At 37.6% G+C, this 23,236-nt stretch overlaps 1 protein-coding gene and 1 pseudogene across 1 annotated transcript in view; both read right to left on the bottom strand.

The window, feature by feature from the left end:
• Positions 1-23,236, bottom strand: part of GPR158 (G protein-coupled receptor 158) — a 570,604-nt gene that overhangs the window by 44,228 nt on the left and 503,140 nt on the right. The window contains 1 exon segment of the mRNA XM_006887106.1: positions 12,099-12,337. Within this exon segment, the coding sequence (XP_006887168.1) occupies positions 12,099-12,337 (239 nt within the window).
• Positions 5,658-11,948, bottom strand: LOC102851939 (annotated as a pseudogene).

Below are 23,236 nucleotides of genomic sequence, written 5' to 3'. Positions count from 1 at the left end.
AGGACACACTGCGTGGTTCAAAATAAAGAAAAGAGTGTGTCAAGGATGTCACCTGTCTCCATACCTTTTCAATCTATATGCAGAACACATCATTTGGGAGGCTGGGCTCCGTGATGGGAAATGTAGCATCAGGATTGAAGGAAGAGTCATCAACAATCTACATTATGCAGATAACACAACTCTGCTTGATGAAACTGAGGAAGACTTGAAGCCCTTGCTGAAGAAGGTCAAAGACTGTAGTCTTCAATATGGATTGAAGCTCAACATCAAGAAAACAAAGATTCTCACCACTGGGCCAATGGGCAGTACCATGATAGGTGAAGAGATTGAAATTGTTAGCAATTACAGCTTGCTCAGCTCTACAATCAACACTATTGGCACTAGCAGTCAGGAAATTAAAAGATAAATTACACTGGGAAAATCTGCTGTCAGGGACCTCTCCAGAATGCTAAAAAATGACGATGTCAGTCTAGAGACCTAGGTGCACCTGATTCCGGCAATGGTCTTCACAATTACTTGCTTTGGATCATAGAGCTGGACAATGATTAAGGATGACAGAAGAATCGATATTTTAGAGTTGTGGTGCTGAAGAAGAGTCTTAAACATATCATGGACTACCCTGAAAATTAATACATCTGTATTGAAGAGGGTGAAAACAAGCTTCTCCTTGTGGAATAGATTTCTGAAGCTCCATCTGGGCATATGGCCAGAAGGGACCAGTCCTTGGAGAAGGACATCATGCTTGGAAGGGTGGAGGTACAGCACGGCAGGCGTGGGGTATGGATGAGATAGATTGATACAGTGACTGGGACAATGGGGGAAGGTGAGTTAGAATTAGTGAGACTGGATTAGGATAGAGTAGACTTCAGAGCTGTTGTACATAGGGTCACCGTGAGTTGTGGGTGACTTGACAGCACACAACATAACAAAAACAACATCCTTGGTTTTGGAGAATTTGACTATGATATGTCTTGATGTTTTTCTTTTGGGGTCTAATGTTTGGGCTTCACTGAGCTTCTTAAATATGGTTTTCCTCATTCTTCATAGTGTATGGGTAGTGTTCTTCTAGTACCTCTTCCACAATTTTCTCAGTGCTTTTCTTATATGCCTCATGTTCTGGAATTCCAATCATACATATGCTATTCCTTTTGATGTCATACCACATAACTAATGTTTTCTTCATTTTCCTTCCATTTCCTGTTCTCTCTTCTAGTATGGTCCCACTGAGGTTCTCATCTTCCAGCTTACTTATTTTTTTGTTTATCTCTTCTGTTTTGCTTTTTGTTTGCTGAAGCATGTTGAAAACTTCTGCCATTTCGATCTTGATATTCTGGATTGCATTTTCATGCATTTATGTTCATTCCAATACTGTGCTGCCTGTACCCAATTTTTTAAATTTCTTCTTTTTATCTTCCTCTACCTTTTGCAATTTCTTCAGTAGCTTCTAATATTCTTTCATGTCGATCTATTTCTTTCTCCCTGTCTTTGGAGTATTTGATTAATTTATGGCTTCCATCATTTCTACCTTCTTTTGTAGTTGTTCATGTAATTCCACTTCAATTTATATCTTCTGGTTCCCTGTCTCTGGGGTATCCACTTTATTTATGGCTTCCATTATTTCTTCCATCATTTATACATTCTTCTGTAACTGTTCAGAAGACTCTGTGTCAATATACTTCTTCTGGTTCTCTGTTTCTGGGGTATTAACTGGGTCTGCAATATGCTCTGCTTTTTTAAGGAGAAAGCTTACTTTGTTTTTTCCAAGTGTTTGTTGCTGCCTATTGCTTTCTTTTTTAAAATTTATTCATTATTGCACATTTTATCCTGCTTCCCTTCCCCTCCTCTACTTCTCCAGTGTCCTTCTTGTTCCAAACTGTTCTCATACATATAATATATAATCATGTGTTTCATTCAAATAGTTATTCCCCTCATCTGTTCCAATGAAGTGTTCATGATCTCTCCACCCCTTCCCCACTCCCTCTCTAACACCTCCCCATGCCTGCTCTGTTTTAGAACAGCAGTGGTATGCAGTCTTTATCCTTTAGTGACTGAGATATTTTACTTAGCATAATGTCCTCAAGGCTCCCCAATGTGGTGTAATGTTTTACTACTTCATTGCTTTTCAGTGCTGCATAATATTCCATTGTGTGGATGTACCATAGCTTTTTTATCCTTTTATTATTGATCTGCACTTGGGTTGCTTCCATCTATTTGCCATTATGAATAATGTAGCCATAAAAATGGATGTGCATACATATATTTGAGTTGTGGCTCTATTTTTTTTATTTTTTAGGTTATATTCCTAGCAGTGGAATTGCTGGCTCAAATGGTGTTTCTATTTCCAACTTTTTGAGAAAGTGCCAGACTGCTTTCCATTGTGGTTATACCAATTTACATTGCCACCAGCAGGGAATAAGAGTTCCAATATCTCCATAACCTCACCAGCATTTGTTGTTTGACACCTTGTTGAACTTTGCTATTGTTGCTGGGGTGAGATAGTATCTTATAGTTGTTTTGAGTTCCATGTGTCTAAAAGCTAGGGATTTTGAACATTGCTGTATGTGTCTGTTTGCCATCTGAATGTCCTCTTTGGTCTAGTGCCTATTCATAGTGCCAATTTTGTGATTGGATTTTGTACATTTTTCTTGTCAAGGTATGGAGACAGAATACAACTCCCCTTCCCAATTTTGAACCATGCAATGTCTCCTTTCTCTGTTCTTATGACTGCCTCTTGGTCCAAGTATAGGTTTCGCATAAGCACAATCAAATGTTCTGGGATTCCCATTCTTCTCAGAGTCAGCCACAGCTTGTTGTGATCCACACAGTCAAAAGCCTCTGCATAATCAATGAAGCACAGATAGACATTCCTCTGGTATTCTCTGTCATTACCAAATATTTTCCCCCAGTCTGTGGGTTTGATATGCATAGGGATTTGATTCTTTCAAGATCCCATTCATCTATTTTATTCTCTCCTGGTTGTAGGTTTTTCATAATTCTTGAAACTGTTCATGCTCTGTATTAGGTCTTCTAGAGTACTTTCTACCTTTTCTCTGATGAAATTTATAGTCTTTGGTTTTATTTATAGGTCCCTGACCCACCTTGAGTTGGTTTTTGTATAAGGTGTGAGGTCTGGGTCTTAAGTTTTCTGCACATGATTTTTAATTTATGGCAACACCATTTATTAAAGAGACCTTTCCCCACTTAACTGATACCATCTCCTTGTCAAAGGTCAATTGACCATAGGTGGATGACTTGATTTCTGGGTTCTCAATTCTATTCCATTGATCATGTATCTGTTGCTGTACCAGTCCTATGCTGTCTTAACCACTATAGCTGTGTAGTAGGATTTGAGATCAAGGAGTGTGATGACACTTACTTTGTTTCTCCTTTCAGTAGTGTTTTTCTTATTTGAGGTTTCTTTGCATTTCCAATAAAATTTGAAATTACCTTTTCCATCTTGTTGAAGAATGGAATTGATAACCTGTATTGGGATTGCATTGAACATGTAGATTACATTTGGTAGAATCATTTTCATGATATGAATCTTCCTATCCATGATCATGGTATATTTTCCATTTCTCCTGATCTCTTTTTGTTTCTTGTAATAATGTTTTGCAATTTTCTGTGTCTAGGTCTTTTATGTTTCTATTTAAACTTATCCCCAAATATTTCACATTGTAATCAGCTGTTGTAATTGGTATTGTTTTCTTGGGTCCATTTCTATATTCTCTTTGTTGCTGTAGAGAAATCCAACTGATTTTTGTTTGTTGATCTTGTATCCTCCTACTCTGCTGAATCGGTTGACTATAATCAATAGTTTTCTCACTGAATCTTCAAGATATTATAAATACACTATCATGTCATCTGCATATAGAGATAGTCTTTCCTCATTTTTGCCAATTTGGATACCTCTTATTTACATGTCTTATCCCTATCTCTAATGCTTGCAGTATTATATTGAATAGGAGAGGAGATAGTGGGAATCCTTGCCTAGTTTCTGTTCTTAAGGGGAATGCCTGTAATCCATTGAGAATTATGTTGGCTATTGGTTTTACATAAGTATTTATCACTATTTTGAGGAACTTCTCCTCTATTCCTATTTTGTTGAGTGTTTTAATGAAGAAGGGCTGTTGGATTTTGGCAAGGACCTTTTCTGTATCAATTGATAGGATCATGTGGTTCTTGTTCTTTGCTTTGTTAATATGATGAATATTAGGTTTTGTTTTTCTTGGTATGTGTTAGGTCATTTCTATTGTGTCTGCACAGGCTGTTGACAGTTCTTTATCTTTATGATGTTATTTATTAGTTGCAGACTTAATGTGGTCCCTTTTTGGGGGAGGGCAACTCACTACGCCAGGAGTTCTTTCTGGGCCTGTGCAGTGGTAAAGCTCCTCCTTATTAAAGTCCTTCAACTTTTTTCTGGAGTACAGTGCAGCATTGCAGGAATCTTGCCTGAGTGCTGCCCACTTCTTCTGAAGTTTATAATTGTCCTTGGTGGTCCTGGTGCACAGAGAACCCAGAGATCAATTTCCTCTGACAGGCAACTGCACTCTATCCCCCGTGGGGCCCTACCTCTCTACCAGCTTCCCACTCAATTCATGTGTGTGTAGCCTGGTTGGGTCTCTACAGCCTACACCCATGTTTTTTAAAGTTTGTAAATATTCTTGGTGGTGTTGGTAAGCACAGAAGCCAGAGACCAGGTATCTTCAGCAGGGGTCAAGGGGAATATCTATCTAGATGCCCTGTAAGTCCCATTCTGTGTTTTGAAGTAATTTCTTCAGAAGAGAATCTGAGGTTTATGGTGTTTCACCAATTTCTCCCACCTTCAAAATGTTTTCTGTATCTGTTCCTTCTTTTTGAAAAAACCCAAGAGGGGGGGGACCTCTCTCTTAGAGTAGCTTCAGCCCTGAGCAGTAAACAAAAATAGAATGGACTCATTTTCTTCCCCTGAACCCCGTCTTTAAATTCCTGACCTATTTTCAAACTAGAATTCTACTTAGTGGAAATGTTAGTGATTCCTACTTTCAGATGTTTTCTTATTTTGTACTAAAAATATAATATTTTCACAGGTAGATCTGCTCTAAAATGTGAGTTAACCCACATATGAACCGTCACTTTTCTTTATTTGAAACTTCTAATATAAATCTAAATATACACAGCTTCTTGAAAAAGATTGCTCACTACTTATAGGTAAAAACTCTCTCATCTCCTGTCTTTGGTGGTACAGTCTGCAGTGAGTTGTGCTGCTAATAAAAATGACAGTCTCCATGGTTTGAATCCACTGACATTCTTCCCCTGAGGATTTACAGCCTCAAAACTCAAAGAGGGTGAAGGAAGCTGCTGAATCAGAACCAACTCAACTGCAGTGAATTAGAGTTTTCATAGTTAATTTACAATGAACTGCCGGTTAGAATCTATTCAAATGCACTGTTGTGGATTCTATTCCAACTCATAGTGACCCTCTATGGGCTTTCAAAGGCTTTAAAATATGAATGAGAATAGACAGTCTAGGTTTTTTGTTGTTTCTTTTTTTTTTGTTTTGTTTTTTGCCAGGCAGTGTTTATTAAACATTAAAGCACAAATGGAGGTCCCCTGTGAGGAGGGTTGAGGACACTGAAGATAGAGAAAGGGACCTTTGGAGTACATCAGTCCCATCCTCATAAAAAGGGCTCGATACTGATTTCCAGGGAGGAGCAGAGCATGGTCAGCTCAAACTTGGTGATGACGTCAGGATGCAGGACCCCGAGTTTGCCGATGCTCTGACCTCGGACAAAGTCCTTGGCACATCGCCCCAGGAAGAAAGCGGAGCCTTCAGCAGCTTTGATCACATAGCCTCCCTTCTTTTCACTTGGAGGCACGTGGAGCAGCAACATGATTCTGTCCTGCAGCCCGTGGATGATCTAAAACCCAGGACTCTGCTGTAATACACAGCACAGAGATGCCTGTAGTTTCTTGCACCAGCATCTTTGCTAGAATCTTTCACTACAAAGTCTGAAACTTCAAATGATTTCAGAGGCAGATGCATCTTCCGGTTTGCTGCTATGATCTTCAGGAGGCCGGGAAGAAGGGTAGTGTGTGCTACCTGAAAGTCAGCTGTTTTAGGGTTACTTACATGGACGGCTTTTATTGCAGGAATATCCAAACCAAGTTTATCAGCTGGGAGTACAGGGCAAAGGTAAGTATCTCAGCCAAGCCAGCTGCAGCCATGTCATGCCTGAGAAGTTCTGTCAGCTTATTAAGAGGAAATTAATTAGCTATGGAGTATGTTTTGGGGAGATGCATCTGAATGTTGTTATATCCATAAGCAATAGCAGCATCTTCTATAATATCACAGGCATGCATGATGTCAGCTCGGGTGGGAGGGATTTCAAGCTCTATCTGATTTCCATGCCTATGACTTCTGATTTTAAACACATCCTGCTCAGAAGCTTTGCAAGATTCTCTGGGGTTTCTTTGATTCCAACTTTTTTTGTTAATGAGATCAGCTCTCACAATCTCCTTCCTGCAAACCAATTTTGGAAAAGTATGCAATTTCCCATTAGAAAAAACGACCTCAGCTGCCTCAACTGTAAACTGATTCTCACAGTATTCACTGAACATGGTGACAAGAATATCAAGGACGATTTTTGCCATTGATAATCTGAGGCATTGAAAAGACAACACCATTGCTTTCATAGATTACTGGGTAGGAGGTTTATTTTCAAAGATACGTAAAAAATGTTTCAGGTGGTTGTCAGTCTTGTATAGCTTCATCAGTTCACAAGCTGTGTACTCCTTGGTCTTATTCAGAGGCTTGAACTTGATACCTGAAGGACACTTGGTGTGTGTTCGTGAATGGTCCTGACAATGTGTCCAAATCATGAGTGCCAATGGCAACCAACGATCTTTTTCTGCAAATTTTCTGGTGTAATTTTCCTGAAGATCAATAAAGCTATTGTAGTGATCCTTCCTAAGCTTTACGTTGCAGAGAACTGCTGCTACAGCATAAAGGCATATTTTGGCTGTCTCTTCTGTCACAGTCAATCTGTACATTTCTTTACTAGGTATTACCTGTTTATAGCTTTTCTTTGAAGACCTGAAGTCTTCAGACCAATCCTTCCAGACACAGGAGATAATTTCGATTGGCAGGCACGTCAATTTCGTCCCGGATTCCTTTTCATTACCTTATTCCTTACTTATAATCTCCTTCTCTGAAGTAATTTCATCAAGTTCCAAGCCAAATTCAAAACAAAGTTCATCAAATTCTTCATCAGTTGTAGGTGCGACCCAGAGCTTGAAAGAACAGATTGTGCTTCAGACTCGACAGTCTAGTTTTTTCCCCTTAAGAGGGCCTGTGAGTTCAAACTGCCAAATTTAGTTAGTAGTACAACACTTATTCTCCTAACAGGAGTGAGCAGGGCTCCTTTTCTCTTAGGGATTAAGGAATAGTTTAGCCTTCAGTGAAGGTTTTTTCAACCTGAATGAAAATACATGAATGTACTCTTTACTGTTTAAAAATTTTTTTGCATAAATGTACATTTGAGCAATAATTGAATAATAACAAATCTAAGAGTAAATATGCTTCTAAGCAAATTATATAATGAGAACTAAATAGAGACATATGCTATATATTTGAAAGGATTAAATTAGAAGAGGTTTAATGCATATTATTTTAATGCTACATACTGAAAGAGGAATGAAAATTGCTATGGGATAGTGTTTAAAATTTATAGCAATCATGTCATATTTTTTCAAGATACTCTTAATTTCAAATATTTGCTTTTGTCATTAAATCATGAATTCTGTCTTTCTTTAGAATGTATTACTGCAGGGAAAGAACATTTATGAGAACTAGAGTGTTACAGTAGTTTATAGGGAGAAAACAATGCCTGTGAGATAAGAACATTAATACAACAATAATAATAAAACATTTAACTTCCTTATACTTCTTGATTTCTGTACCTTTGTCACTAGTCCTTTGATTGTTGAAGAGAGCTTGCCTTATGAGCTATTATCTTGGGGAGTATTAATTTAACTCACTTCTATCTCTTGAGCTTTACTACTTCATTCTCCTTCTAAATTTATGAATTAGGTACAAGTTGTTGTTGTTGTTAAATGTCCTTGGGTCACTTGTGACTCATAGGGACCCTATGTACAACATCTCTGAACCCTATTCTCACCTGTGCCAACCTTATTGTCTCAGACACACCTATGCCCATTACCATAGTCACTGAAACAATCTATCTCATCGAGGGTTTTCCTGTCTTGGACTGTCCCTACACCGTCTCAAGAATGATATACCTCTCCAAGGACTGGTCATCCCTTGCAGCATGCCCAAAGTATATCAGATGAAGTTTCAGAATTCTTGCCTCCAAGGAGCAGCTAGCTATTGCTTAAGGATTTGTGCCCTGTACAGTTGTCACCAGTAACGAATCTTTCTTTGTGTATTATCTACCTCAAGGTCAGGTGCTGAGCTCAAACTCTTCTCATGTCTAGACCCTCTTTCTTGCTATTATCTAGAATTAATGTATAAATCTGTTCCATGTTTTCATGGTTCATTCCCTACGAATGAGTAAAGCTGGCAAGCTCTATCTTTTAGAGAAAGGCAGACTTCAGTGTCAATAAAGTAATGAAAATTGCCTAGGAGACTGAGGAACTAGTGCAGTAATAAAAAAACTGAGTCACAGAACAGTGTGGTCAGATGGAATTACTGAATGAGTGATTTTTGATAGGAGAATGTCAAATGACAGCAAAACATATACAATAAAGAGAAACAACTAGAGAAGAAGGGGTTGTGGTCTTAAATGAGCTGTTTGAGACATTAACTTAGTATTAGAGAAAAAAAGTCCAGAATGGGTGGGGATATAGGATCATTTAAAGACACCTGGTGGCATCTTTAGTTATGTGCCTGGCTGGGTGCTGAGAGGTAATAGTTCAAACCTACCAGTGGCTTCATGGAAGAAAAGATCAGGCAATCTCCTCCTGTAAAGATTACAGGGTAGGAAGCCCTACAGAGTACCTCTACTCTGTCATACAGCATCTCTGAGTTGACTGACACAACAATAAATGTACTATCTGCAATATTTTAAAATAGTACCATCTATGACCTCTGCTCTTCTGAGTAGAAATCTTTACTTAGGAGAAAAGTAGAATATAGACAGTTACGGATTCTGGAGAGAGGATATGGCTTTGAAATAGTCACTAGGAAGAATGGTCTTATGGCTGATCTAGGAAGCAGTATTAAAGCTGTTAGGGCACTTTTGCACTTTTATAGTGATCACTGTATGTTAGCAAATTCATCTGATACTTGTTCTGAATCAGGACTGGTTTATTTCAGAGTAACATCAGGATCACTTGGAGGGCTTATTAAAACAGAGATTACTCATCCTCACAGAAGAAGTCTGGGTGAATCTCTAAAATTTGCATTTTAAAAAAATTGAGATTTTAATGGAAGTTAATAGAGAACTTGGATTTCCATTCATTCATGTTGAATATTTTCCTCTCTGCCAGTTCACTTTTCTCTTTGGAAAAAAAAATTCTTTGATTGTTGTATAATTCCCCACCCCCACCCCAGTCCACTGTACTATGCAGCTCTTATTCTGGACTGTTATCATAAAAATAATATAGAATCATATATTCCTTTCAAGCAGTTCTTTCTCTTATCTGTGTTAGGCTAAAAATAAAAATGGAGATTGACGCTCAACTCAGAAATCCCAATGTCAGAACACTTTCCTAAACCAGAACTCAGAAAATCCCGTCAGGATATTCCCCAGAACCAAAACTCAGAAATTCCCATATTAGGACCTTTTCCCAAACCAGAAACTTTATGCACTGATGAGCTACTGCATCTGTCAACTCATCCCACAAACCCCTAAAACACACTTGCTAAAACCCCATATAAGCCTCCCTAAGCCCAACCCCCGGCCCTACTCCCCTTGCTGAGTAGCCTGGCATGCAATAAACTTTGAGAAATGTTTCTGCGTCGGTGTGGTTCTTGGCTTTGATCTGGAACCTTTCAATCTGTTTCTATGAAGTGTATCTTATTTATCCCCTCTTTTCCTAGTTTCTCCGCAACCTCGATGTCAGTCCTGTTTCTGACAAGTTCTCATTTGATGCTATTACTGTTTGTCGCTTTGAAGACAACACTTTAACAACCACTGGTCAGGATTGGTGACCATTTATATACTGCTTGCAATAATAATCCTTGTCTTGAAAGTGAACTCGTAAAATGTTAGTCTTAATTAAAACATCACAATAAGCACATCTAAGATGATATTGTTGTTGTTGTTATTAAGTGCCATTGAGGTGCAGGTGACTCATGGCGACCCTATGAAGGAGAGTCCTCCACACTTGGGTGTCTCTCATCCTCTCTCCAGGTTCATAGGGTTTCCGGAGGCAAGCTATTATGGAAATGGATGCCACTCCTCCTTCCACAAGATGATATAGTTTAAGTTAAATAGGTTTCCACTTCCATACTACCTAAATTAATTGATCCAGTACAGAAATAATACTACTGTAGACTGAGACTATCAAGAATGGTTTTAATCAATTAATATTTACTTTTGGTACCATGTTAAGTTAGGGAGCTCTGATGGCCTAGTGGCAAGAAGCTATGGGGCAATCCTGAAGGCGTGCAGTTTGAATCCACCAGTTGTTCCGCAGGAGAAGGCTGGGCAATCTCCTCCCATGCGATTAACTGCCTCTAAAAACTTGCAAGCTATGTGTCAGCTCCAACTCGAAGGTATACAACAACAACCATGTTAAGAATATTATGCTAAAATACACATTGAAAAATAGGCCAAAATCACAGTATATCATATATTTAACTTTTGTAAATTGTGTTTTGTGGATAACTTTTAAGTCTTCACAACCAACCAACCAACCAATACATTTCAATATGTTTAATACATTGGTGTTAATTTTGTTTTTCGCAGTGGTAACCTAATAAACTACCATTGCATTTTGGTTTTAAGGGATACAACTTTCAATAAAGCTACTGAAGTAAAAAAAGTCATTAGTCAAAGTCTTTCTTCATTCTAAAGATTATTATTCAAACTCTAAGAATTTGTTACATGAACAGTACCCAGGTCTCTTGTGGTTTGTGTTGACCAGCAGCTCTCCAGGAGAAAGATGAACAGTTTCCCTTTAAGATTCATAGCTTTGAAAACCCAATGAAGGGTAAGCAGTGGCTGGTTCTGAATTGATGGCAATAGCAGGTAAATACCTAGATATATAGGAAGCATTGGTGGCTACAGAGTTGCACTGCCTACACACACACACACACACACACACACACATATATATACACACATATATATACACATATATACACACGTGTGTAAGTGTGTGTGTATATACACACATGTAAATGAATAACTTTGGATACATAGCTTAATATTACCTAACGTTAACAATGGAAACTTTCTTCTTCATTTTTTAAAGAAAATTAGAATTTCAAAAACGAATATATTTTTTGCCCATGTGCTTATAAGTAGGTCCTTCCTTATTTTCTAGATTGTTTTTTCCCCCTCAAGATAATTTTCAAGATTCACAACTAACATGCATTTGTTCTTTTGTTATGTTGGATTTCTAGACAATGACTAATAAATTCTTTTTTATAGGTAATGATAGGAAAGAAATTAAGATAGGCTATTAAGATAATTGTACAGAGATAATCTATTCATAAAATAATGTATTAAATGGTTAATCTGATATATCCTATATTAAAACTATATATAAACATCAACTGGCTTCCTTTTCTCCTCCAAACTTAAGCATCAAGTGAAGAGAACAGTGTTTATCAAACAAGGACTAATTGCTAAGATAGAAATTAGAAGGATTCTTTGTACAAAGAAGTTGCCTTTATTTATCATATTTTGTTTTCTTTCTGATTATATTACATTTTCTCAACAAAGTTACATACCTTTGAAAAAGAATGGAAACTTCCAGAAAAAGTTTGCATTCCACATGTCATTATTGTCATTTTCATATGTTGTTTTTCTGAAACCATATTAGGTAAAATTCCTTTAGGCTTTGTGAAAAGGTTTGACAAGGCTTCTAGGAAGTAATTTTTAGTGCTATCTGGGAAAGGACAAAACACAAAGCAAGTGGCTACATACCAACTGCTGTCATGTAATCCCATCGGTCTATGAGGCACATATTGAAGATGAGGTGATCAGATGTTTGCCCCTGGCCAATAAGTGAAATCTCCCTCTGCAAGTTCTGACATACAGATGATGTCCAGCCAATGAGAAACCAAAATACTACCAGGAGGATTACTGCAAGCATCTTCATGACCCGTCCACCCGTCATGTATGGAATCCTTTGGGCTGTTCTTGAAAGAAACACCTTCAAAACTCTGTAAAAGCAAGATAACAAAACAAATATCCTGAATTAGAGGCCAACAAAAAAGAAAATAAAACATTAAAAAATTAAAATAGACATGATTTTTTTTTATCATTGAACAACAATAATGTGAGCAATGCTGTGAACTGTACATATGACGATTATCTTTGTTGTTATTGTTATGTGCCATGGAGTCAGAGATGATCCATGGCTGAGCCCCTGTGGGTTTACAGAGACAGTAGGTTGCATGGCAGGAGATCACCCATCTTTCTTCTGTGGAGCAGTTGGTGGATGTGAACCATGTGCCTTTGGGTTTGCAGCACTGCTCCTTAACACTAGGCCAATGTTAAATATTATTTATACATTTACCAGAATAAAACAAACTTATTTTCTAGATAAAATTTAAACTTATCATGTTTCAACATGTGACAAAACACAAAATCATATTATTGCGCATATTTTAATTTCATTTCATTCTAGCTTATCTTTCAATAGAAAAACCAATATCCAGCAGAGACCAATGGGTTTATATAATGGAATTCTTTTGAATTTTTCTTAATGTATCAAGGAAAATTCTCAGGAACTTGGGAAAATTATCAGGCAAACATTGCTATATATAATTGCTGAGGGATTTAAAAATAGTCATAAAAGTGAGTAATTGAATATTTCAATATTATCTATGCCAAAAATTTTCTTTAAATTTATTTAAAACAGTAGAATATTATGAAAATTGTTTTCTGACACTCATGTCACATGACCTTTTCACATTTGGTTTTATAATGCTACTAACAAACAAAAAGCAAAACACCGAAAACTCAAAACACCAGTGGCATAATTATTAAAACAACGTGAAATAAAGAGTAGATTAACTGAATAAAGTTAGGGCATTAGAAAAGAAGATTGTAATGTTGTTATGTGTCATCAAGTCACCTGCAACTCATAGCTACCCTATGTACAACAGACCTAAACACTGCTCTATACTGTGCCAATCTTATTGTCTCTGACACACCTACCCTCATTACCCCAGTCATTGAATAAATCCATCTCATAGAGGGTCTTCCTCTCCTGCACTGTCCCTCTACTCTCCCAAGCATGATGTCCCTCTCCAAGGACTGGTCTTTCCTTGAAACATGCCCAAAGTATGTCAGACAAAGTCTCAGAATCCTTGCCTACAAGGAGTAGCTTGGTTTTACTTTCCCTAGGACAAATCCGTTTGTACTTTTAGAAGTCCGTGGTATATTCAATGCTCTTTTCCAGCACCACAGCTCAAAGGCATTAATTCTCATTCTATCATCCTTAGTCATTGTCCAGCTTTCTGATGCATAGCAAGTAATGGCAAAGACTATGGCCTGATTATGCATACCTTAGTCTCCAGACTGACGTCATTGTTCTTCAGTACTTTGGAGAGGTCTCTGAAAGCAGACTTCCCCACTGCAATTCATCTTTTAACTTCCTGGCTGCTGGTACCAAGAATGTTGATTGTGGAACCAAGTAAACTAACGCTGTTAACAGTCTCAATCTCTTTAACATCTATCATGATGCTGCCAATCAGACCAGCGGTGAGAATCTTGGTTTTCTTGATATTGAACTTCAATCTATATTAAGGCGGTAGTCCTTGACCCTCTGCAGCAAGCACTTCAGGTTCCCCTCACTTTCAGCAAGCAGGGCTGTGCCATCTGAATAACAATGATTTTTGATAAGTCTTCCTCAAATCCTGATGCCACATTTCTCCTTATAGAACCCAACCTCCTGGATAATCTGTCCTGAATATAGATTGAAAAGGTATGGATATAGGACACATCCCTAGCGTACACCCTTCCCAATTTTGAACCATGCAATATTTCCTTGCTATGTTCTGACGACTGCCTCCTGGTCCAAGTATAGGCTTCACATAAGCACGATCAAGTGTTCTGGAATTCCCATTCTCCTCAGTGTTAACCACTGTATATTGTGATCCACACAGTCAAACGCCTTTACACAGTCAATAAAACACAAATAGGCATTCCTCTGGTATGCCCTGTTTTTAGCCCAGATCCATCTAACATTAGCTACAATTTCCCTAGTACCACAGCCTCTTCTAAACCCACTTTGCATATCTGACAGTTCTCTGGTGATGTACTACTCCAGTAATTTTTAAATAACTTTCAGCAGAATCTTGCTTGCATGTGATATAAATGATACTGTTTGATAATTTCCACATTCTGTTGGGTCACCTTTCTTTGGGAAAAAATATGAATCTCATCCACTCAGTTGGTGATTTTTAAAAAAATTAGTAATTTTTTAAAACAATGTAATTTTTCTTTATTTACAGAAATCTGAAGGAAAATTTAAAGGAGTTTGTGTTTTCTTGTTTTTCTTCTGTTTTTGGTAAACAGTATGATATTTGCTTTAAACATAGTTAAACAGAACAGTAATTTCCTTTTATCAACAATTATAGCTTAACTATACCTTTATAACCATGTAACTGGTAGTATTATCAAGCAGACATAATAGAGTTTACAAATATAAATTTACCACTACAACATAATGGACCAGTAGACTAGAGTCCATGTTATACCCAGACTTTCAGTCTGGAAAGTTTCATGACTCTTACTTTGGTGTTACAGGAGAACTCTATTAAAAAAAAATCACTAAGCATCTTACTACCTTGGACTTAAAGAAGACAGCTCAAAAGACTCCTTACTAAGTAAAAATAAATCTACTTACTATCATATCACTGCCCATGTAATCAATGATATGTAGGTAATGAACAGTGTAAATCTTCAACTAAATACGTTATATGGCTGATTTACTACTGTCATCAAGTCTATTTTTTACTCATAGCAACTCTGTATTAGGTTTCTGATGCAATAAATATTTTTTATATTAAATTTTTATTTTATACAGGTTTACTTACAAAATTTTTATGCATTGTTTAAAGAAAATGAATTATTTTTTAAAACAATTTGGGAATGTATGTATGTGTTTGACCTATATAAACAGCCAGAATTGAGATTATAGGAACAGATCATGTTTAAGGGCTATTTCAACTGTGAATACTATATGAGTAGACATTCCTACTGTATTATCTGAAAAACCTCAAAGCTGTTAGGTTGGAACAAACTCATAGCTGATCTCCCATTGTGTTTCCTAGACTATAAGTCAAATGAGAGGAGATTTCTTATTTATCCATTCCCACTCTTATATTTTAACTTCATGATTCTTCAGATAATACACAGGGTACAATTACTTAATGAGTAACAAGACTTACTCTCATTTTTTTCTTTGAAACAATATCAGAAAGATGACAATATCAATAACAGGTCTTATAACTGACTTTTCTATGAAAAGTTCAGTACTGTCTATGTCATGCTAAAGGAGTTCTAGTGGCACAATGGTTAAATATTCAGTTATTAGCTGAAAAGTAGGAGGTTCAAATCCATCAGTCTCTTCACAGAAGAAAGATGAGGCCATCTGCTTTTATAAATATTGGAGACTTGAAAAAAAACCAAAAACACCAAAAAACCACAACACCCCAAAACCTACAAACCAAACTTGGAAGCAGGAGTGGCATCCACTTCTGAAATAGCTTGCCTCTGGAAACTTCATGAATGTGGAGAAACTACAAAAGTTATACCAATGTCCATGTCTTCATTCATAGGGTTGCTATGAGTCATCTATGGCTCAATGGCACTTAACAACAACATCATACTCAAAGTATGTGGGATGAAGCATTTGGTGAATGATAGTGTGTTTTAATTATATTCTATGAATTGAAATTGATCTGATGGCAGTGGAATATACTTCATTGTCTTCCTTCTTAAAACAACTTCATTCATTAATTGATTAATTACTTAACTAAATTACATTGGCTGTAAAGACTTCAGTTTTAATTAGCAGGAGCCTTGGCAGTTGAGTACATTAACGTTGGGCTTCTACCAGAAAGGTCAGCATTTTATCAGTTAGTAGTCTTTTCCCTAAAATATTTACAGACTCAGAAACCCAATAATTTCCCATGAGGTAGTACTGACTCCAGGAGAATGTATACTGTAACTAGTAGTATTATGGATCGAATTGTGTCTTTCCTCCTTCCCACAAATATGTGTTGTAAATAATAAACCTATACCTGTACATTCAATCCCCGATGGTGTAGTGGATAACCTATTGGCTACTAGCTAAAAGGTCAGTAGTTGAAACCCATCTGAGGGAGAGAGATAGGCAATCTTCCCCTTCAGAGATTTACAACCTCACAAACCTGAAGGAGAGCTGTTCTAAGTTTGAATTAACTCAAAGGAGTTGATGATACCTATGGTTACAATCCATCTGGTAGGAGGTTTTGTTAGGTGGCTGTTCTTAGTTGTAGGAATTCTGTGTACAGCAGATTTTAACAATGCCCCACTCTGCATCACCCTCACAATTTCCACTGTGCTCAAGTTCATTGTTTCCATCACTGTGTGAATCCATCTCATTGAGAGTCTTTCTTTCCTTCTCTGACCGCAACTTTCCAATTATGATGTCCTTCTCCAGGAACTGGTACCTCCTGACAAGATACCCAGGGTATGTGAAATGAAGTTTTATCATCCTTTTTGTTAAAGGAGCATTCTGGTTGCATTTCTTCCAAACCAGGTTTGTTTACTCTTCTAGTAATCTAAGTTGTTGTTTGTGAGATGTCATCGACTTACAGCTACCCAGTGAAAAACAGATCTCAATATTGCCCTATCCTGCACCATCCTTTCAATCTCTGTCATGCCCAAGCTCATTATGGTAGGCATGGTGTCAGTCCATCTTGTTAAAGGGCTTTCTCTCTTTTGCTGACCTTTCACCTTTCCCAGCATGCTATCTCTCTCCAAGATCTGGTTCTTCCTGAAAGCATACCAAAGTAATTGAGACAAAATCTCACCATCTCAGCCTTTAAGGAACACTCAGGCTACACTTCCTTTGAGATAGATTTATTTGTTCTTTTTGGAAGTCCATGGTATATTCAGTACTCTTTTTCCAACATCACAATTCAAAGACATTAATTCTTCTGTCATTCTAACTCACTGTCCAACTTCCAGATGTATAGGAAGCAATTGAAAATGCCATGACTTACATCTGACACAGCTTCGTCTTTAACATCCATTCTCTTTAGCAGTTTGGAGAAGTCTCTGACAGCAGATTTTCCCAATGCAACATGTCTTTTGATATCTTGACTGCTGCTACAATGAATGACTGGATCCAAATAAAAGGAAATAATTGATAACTTCAGTCTTTTCTCCATCTATCATGATGTTGTCTATTGGTCCTGAGGGGAATGATTTTTCTTGATTTTGAAATATAATCCATATTGAAGGCTACGGTATTTTATTTTCTCCAGCAAGTACTTCACGTCTTCTTCACTTTCTGCAAGCAAAGCTGTGTTATCTACATAACACAGTGTGTGCAGATATGTGTGTGTATGTGTATATGTGTGTGATGTACATGTGTGTACTGCCCAGAGTGTGTCATATGTATACATAGTGTGTACGAAATACATACATATACATTTTAAGTTCCGTATGTATTTATATACAATCAAGTTATTTTAGTGGTACCATACAAGAGTACTGAATATTCCGTGGACTGCCTAAAGATCAAATAGATATGGCTTGGAGAAGGTGAAACCAGAGTGCTCCTTATAGGCAAGGATGGCAAAGCCTCATACTGCATACTTTGAGCATGTTGCTAAGAGAGGCTTTTCCTTGGCAAAGAGCATCATGTTTGGAAAGGTGGAAGTTCACCAAGAGATGAAGACTCTCAATAGGATACCATGCAATAATGGCAATGGGCTCAAGTATATCAGGGCTGAAGAGGATTCTCTAGGATAGGACAGTGTTCGGATCTGTTCAAAGTGTTTCTATGAGTTGTACTCTACTCCATGAAACCTAACAACAACAGCAACATCAAGCACAACCACAGAAAGTAAATGTCTTGGAAAATGATGAGGGTTTGCTTTTTCAGTTCCAATCTTATATTCTGTGGGGAAAAAACACAACAAACCACTTCCAGTTACTATGTCACATAATTGTTTTTTATTATATGTGGTAAATGGTAAAAATTTGAATAACTGGACTCTCAGAAGAAGGTCGTTACTCATTTTTCTAGTCTTTTATAATTGTTTTAGGCAGACAAAGAGAATATTGTTCCAAATTCCAGTCTGTCTCTTAATTTAAAATGGGATTATAATTTCTAAAGAATCATATGATGAGTATCCTATCCGAGTCATCATGCTAGGTAGTTTACAAAGTGTGAGATGTGGCTCTTATCTTCTAAAATCTTCAAAAAATTGACCATAAATAAATTTACATATAGTTACAATATTGTTGCTATTACTAAGTCCCACTGGGATGGATCTGACTCATAGTGACCCTATGAGCACAGCCCAAGTAATAACAGAATGAATCCCCGTCTGAGCCTATGCTACTCTCACAATCTCTGCAGTGCTTAAATCCATTGACACAGTCGTTGAGGAAATCCATCGCAGTGAAGGTTGTCTATTTTTTTGCTGATCCTCATAAGAATCCTACTTTGGACATGTTTGCAAAGCAGGATCAGTCCTTGGAGAGGGAATTCATGCTTGGGAGGGTGGTGGGACAGCACAGGAGAGGAAGACCCTTGATGAGGTGGATTGATTCAGTCACTGAGGTAATGGGGGTAAGGTGTGTCAGAGACAGTAAGATTGACACAGGATAGAGCAGTGTTTAGGGCTGTTGTACATAGGGTCGCTATGAGTCACAGGTGACTCGATGGCACATAAGAATAATAACAACAACATTAAACTCAGTCTATATGATGGGTTGAATGAAGGTAGTAATTAAAAGTAACTTAATAGAATAGGTGGTATTTGATATCAGCCTTGATGAGTATCAACAGATAGAACAGGAAATATGGAAACCACAAAAGTCAAATTTCTAGTTGAGAGAATCACATGAACAAAGGAGAAGGCAAGGTCATGTAAGTTGTCTTTGGGGCCAGTGTGTATAACTGTTTTGTTAGAGAAACTATTTGGTCCTCAACCTGGGGGAACTCCCAGAGCTCTTTACTGTGAGAGGTCTGCAAGAATTGCTTTCATCAGGTTATGAACCACAGTTTGAAGGGAAAATAGTTATATTTTACATTTTCTTTCTATAGCTAAATTGTGGGAAATAACTTGTACTACTTGAAGAGTTTAAAAATATCTACTGGAGGCCTTGAAGGCTAACAGTGTAATAACCGTCCTCTATAAAAGACTTCTTAAGCAAGTTTGTCATTTCACAGAGGAAATCTATATGGCTACAGTTGGTTACTGTTAATCAATAAAACCTCCCTTCCAAATTCTTAGAATTTTCATGTTTTCTAGGTGACTCTGGGTATTTGCTGGGTAGCTCAAGAATTCAAGGTGGTCATAAATCACATAATTTCATTTCCAGAGAGGAAAAACAGAAGTCCCTCTGCATCTCTTGTTACTGATTTTATTAGCTTTCAAACACTAGGAAGCTTAAGAATATAACTCTGCACTTCAATCTAAGCACTTCAGGATATTGACTTTTTAAAAAAGTCTTTTTCTAGTAGAAAAAGGGGAAATACAAAGTATATTTTAAAGTTGAGCTCTTTGTTAATTTACATGAGTTCATTCCCTAAAACCCAAGTTCAAAAAAAGACTTTCTAGCCATGAATTTATAGGAAAAGTAAATACAATCATTGAATTTTTTACATATATTGTTTCCTCTATAATTTTTTGTGGATATTTTAAGAATACCATCTGTTCAGAGTTTCATTATTTCTGAAGGGAAGCAGCTTCACACACAAGAAGATCATATTAAATATGGGAAAGCAGATTTAAAGTAAACATGCAGTTTTTATTATTAATAATAAATCATTGAAAATAATGCTGTCTGTCACTATATGATAATCCTCTACTTTCTCACTTCCTACACATTTCTATTTTGAGCTTATATAACTCTTTTCTAAATACCTTCATTTAGCAATTATTTTATTTAAATATTTTATTATTATCAGTCACCTTTTATCATATTTCATCCCTCTCCAGCCTTGGCATAGCTGAAGCACTTGGCTTCTGTTAGAGTGACCCCTCTTTATATTTTTCCTACTTGTCTGTCCACTGTTTTTGAGTCTTCATTGCACATCCCTCTTCCTCAGATATCCCTATAAATGGCAGTATTTTTAAAAGATGTCCTAACTGCAGCCATTATTCCATTCTCACTTTACATACTCTACCCAGGTAATACCATCTATTCCCTGGTTTCCATTACTCATGTAAGAGTCAGTCCAAAGTCAGTATCTATTAGGCCACGTTTCTGAACTTAACACTTGTACATTAAATGATGTGATAAACATCAACATGTTAAAAAAGTCAAATCATGCCACTTTCCACTCCTCCTTCCTTCAGTCTCTTTCTCTTATCTACTTGAGTGAATTGTAGGCTGCTATTGTCACTAGGAGCCATCTAGTTGGTACTGATAACAACCTCATATACAACAGAATGAAACTCTGCCCAATCCTGTACCATATACACACTCTCTGTTGTGTTGTAGTCTATTGTTGCAGTCACTGTTGATCCATTTCATTGAAAATCGTATGTTGAGTGTTGGGTGGTTTCTAATCCACTAGCTTATCCATGGAAGAAAAATGAGCAAATTCTTCCACAAAGATTTATTGTCTTGGAATCCCAATGGAGGGTCCCCACAAATTGGAATCAACTCCTTGGTAGTGGGGGTGTTGGTTTTATATGAATAAAGCTCACCAGAGAAAGATGGGCAGTCTCTTCCTGTGCTATTTACTGCCTCTGAAAATCCACTGGAGGGTCAGTGATGACTTAACAGCGCATACCAACAAGACCAAAGCAGGGAGCTCTGGTGGCCTAGTGGTAAGAAGCTGCATTGCAATTCCAAAGGTATGCAGTTCAAAATTTACTAGATGCTCTGTAGTAGAAGGATGGGCAATCTCTTCCATGTGATTTATTGCCTCTGAAAACCTGCTAGAGGGACAGCTATGAGCTGGCTCTTGACTCAAGAGTACACAGTAACAACAGTGATCAAAGCAGAACTCTTACCCACATTTTAGTCACTAAATGAACTGAGTTAAATTCTAGCTCACTCTACTGGAGCTTGATGACATAGTAGGCTAAGTGTTAAGCTGTTAACTAAAAGGTGGTGGCAGTTCTAATGTCACTAGTTACTCTGGAGGAGAAAAATAAGGCGATTTGCTGTTGTAAAGATTATAGCCACCTCAGAAAACTTGGAAAATAATATGCTGAGAAAAGTAGAATAAGATAGAGAGAGAGCGTGAACCAGATGGATTGACAGAGTGATTGTGACAATGGATTCAACATAATCATCATCATCAATAACAACAATATATATTGTTTGTTGTTGTTATGTGCCATTGAGTCACATGCAACTCATAGCAATCCTATGTATAACAGCTCTAAATCCTTCCCTATCCTGTGCTAATCTTACTGTCTCTGACAAACCTCCCCCCATTGCTCCAGTCACTGACTCATTTCACCTAGTCTTCCTCTCCTGTGCTGTCCCTCCACCCTCCCAAGTATGACATCCCTCTCCAAGGACAAGTCCCTCCTTGCAATAACAAAGTATGTCAGACAAAGCTTCAGAATCCTTGCCTTCAAGGAGCAGCCTGGTCTCACCCTATCCAGGAGGAACTTGCTTGATTTCCTAGCAGTCGATGGTATATTATATTCAACACTCTTCTTCAGCACCACCGCTTAAAGACATCAATTCTCGTTCTATAATTATCCCTAGTCATTGTTTAGGTCTCTAATGACTGCAAGTGACTGTAAAAACCATGTCTATATAAGGTGCATCTTAGTCTCCAGACTGACATCGTTGCTCTTCAGAGCTTAGGAGAGGACTCTGACAGCAGACTCCCAATGCAATATGTCTTTTAATTTCCTTGCTGCCGGTGCCAAGAGGGTTGATGGTGGAGCAAAGCAAACTAAAGCTGTTAACAATCTCAATCCCTTCAATATTTATTATGACGCTGCCAATCAGTTCAGTGGTGAGAATCTTGTTTTCTTGATATTGAGCTTCAATCCATACTGAAGGCTGCAGTCTTTGACTTTCTGCAGCAAGTGCTTCAGGTCCTCCTCATTTCAGCAAGCAAGATTGTGTCATCTGCATAATGCAGATTGTTGATGAGTCTTCCTCCAGTCCTGATGCAACATTTCTGCTCATAGAGCCCAGTCTCCTGGCTAATCTGTTCTGCATACAGATTGAAAAGGTATGGAGATAGGACACATCACTGACATACACCCTTCCCAAATTTGAACCATGCAGTGCTTAATTGCTCTGTACTGCGGACCGCCTCCTGGTCCAAGAATAGGTTTCTCATTAGCACGATCAAGTGTTCTGGGATTCCCATTCTTCTCAGAATTAGTCACAGTTTATTGTGGTCCACACAGTCAAATGCCTTTGCATGATCAATGAAACATAGACAAGATATTCCTCGGATACTCCCTGCTTCCAGCCAAGATCCATCTAACATTAGCTGCAATATCTCTAGTACCATGGCGTTTTCTAAACTCAGCTGCACTTCTGGAAGTTCTCTGTTGATGTGCTGTTCCCGTTTTTGGATAATCTTCAGCAGAATCTTCCTTGCATGTGAAATCAATGATATTGTTTGATAATTTCCACACCCTTTCGGATCATCTTTCTTTGGAATGGGAACAAATATAGTTTTCTTTCAGTCAATTAGTCAACTGATTGTCCTCCAGATTTCTTGGCATAACTTGGTGAGCACATCTAGGGAAACATCTGTTAGTTGAAATATGTCAATTGATATACTATCAGTTCCTGGGACCTTGTTGTTGTTGTTATGTGCCGTCGAGTCGCTTGCGACTCATAGCGACCCTATGTACAACAGCCCTAAACTCCGCTCTGTCCTGTGCCAATCGCAC

The sequence above is a fragment of the Elephantulus edwardii genome, unplaced genomic scaffold (genome assembly GCF_000299155.1).
Source record: "Elephantulus edwardii isolate Elephantulus edwardi_28Jun2011 unplaced genomic scaffold, EleEdw1.0 scaffold00054, whole genome shotgun sequence".
Taxonomy (NCBI): Eukaryota; Metazoa; Chordata; class Mammalia; order Macroscelidea; family Macroscelididae; genus Elephantulus; species Elephantulus edwardii.
This window is presented reverse-complemented; position numbering and strand designations above follow the sequence as displayed.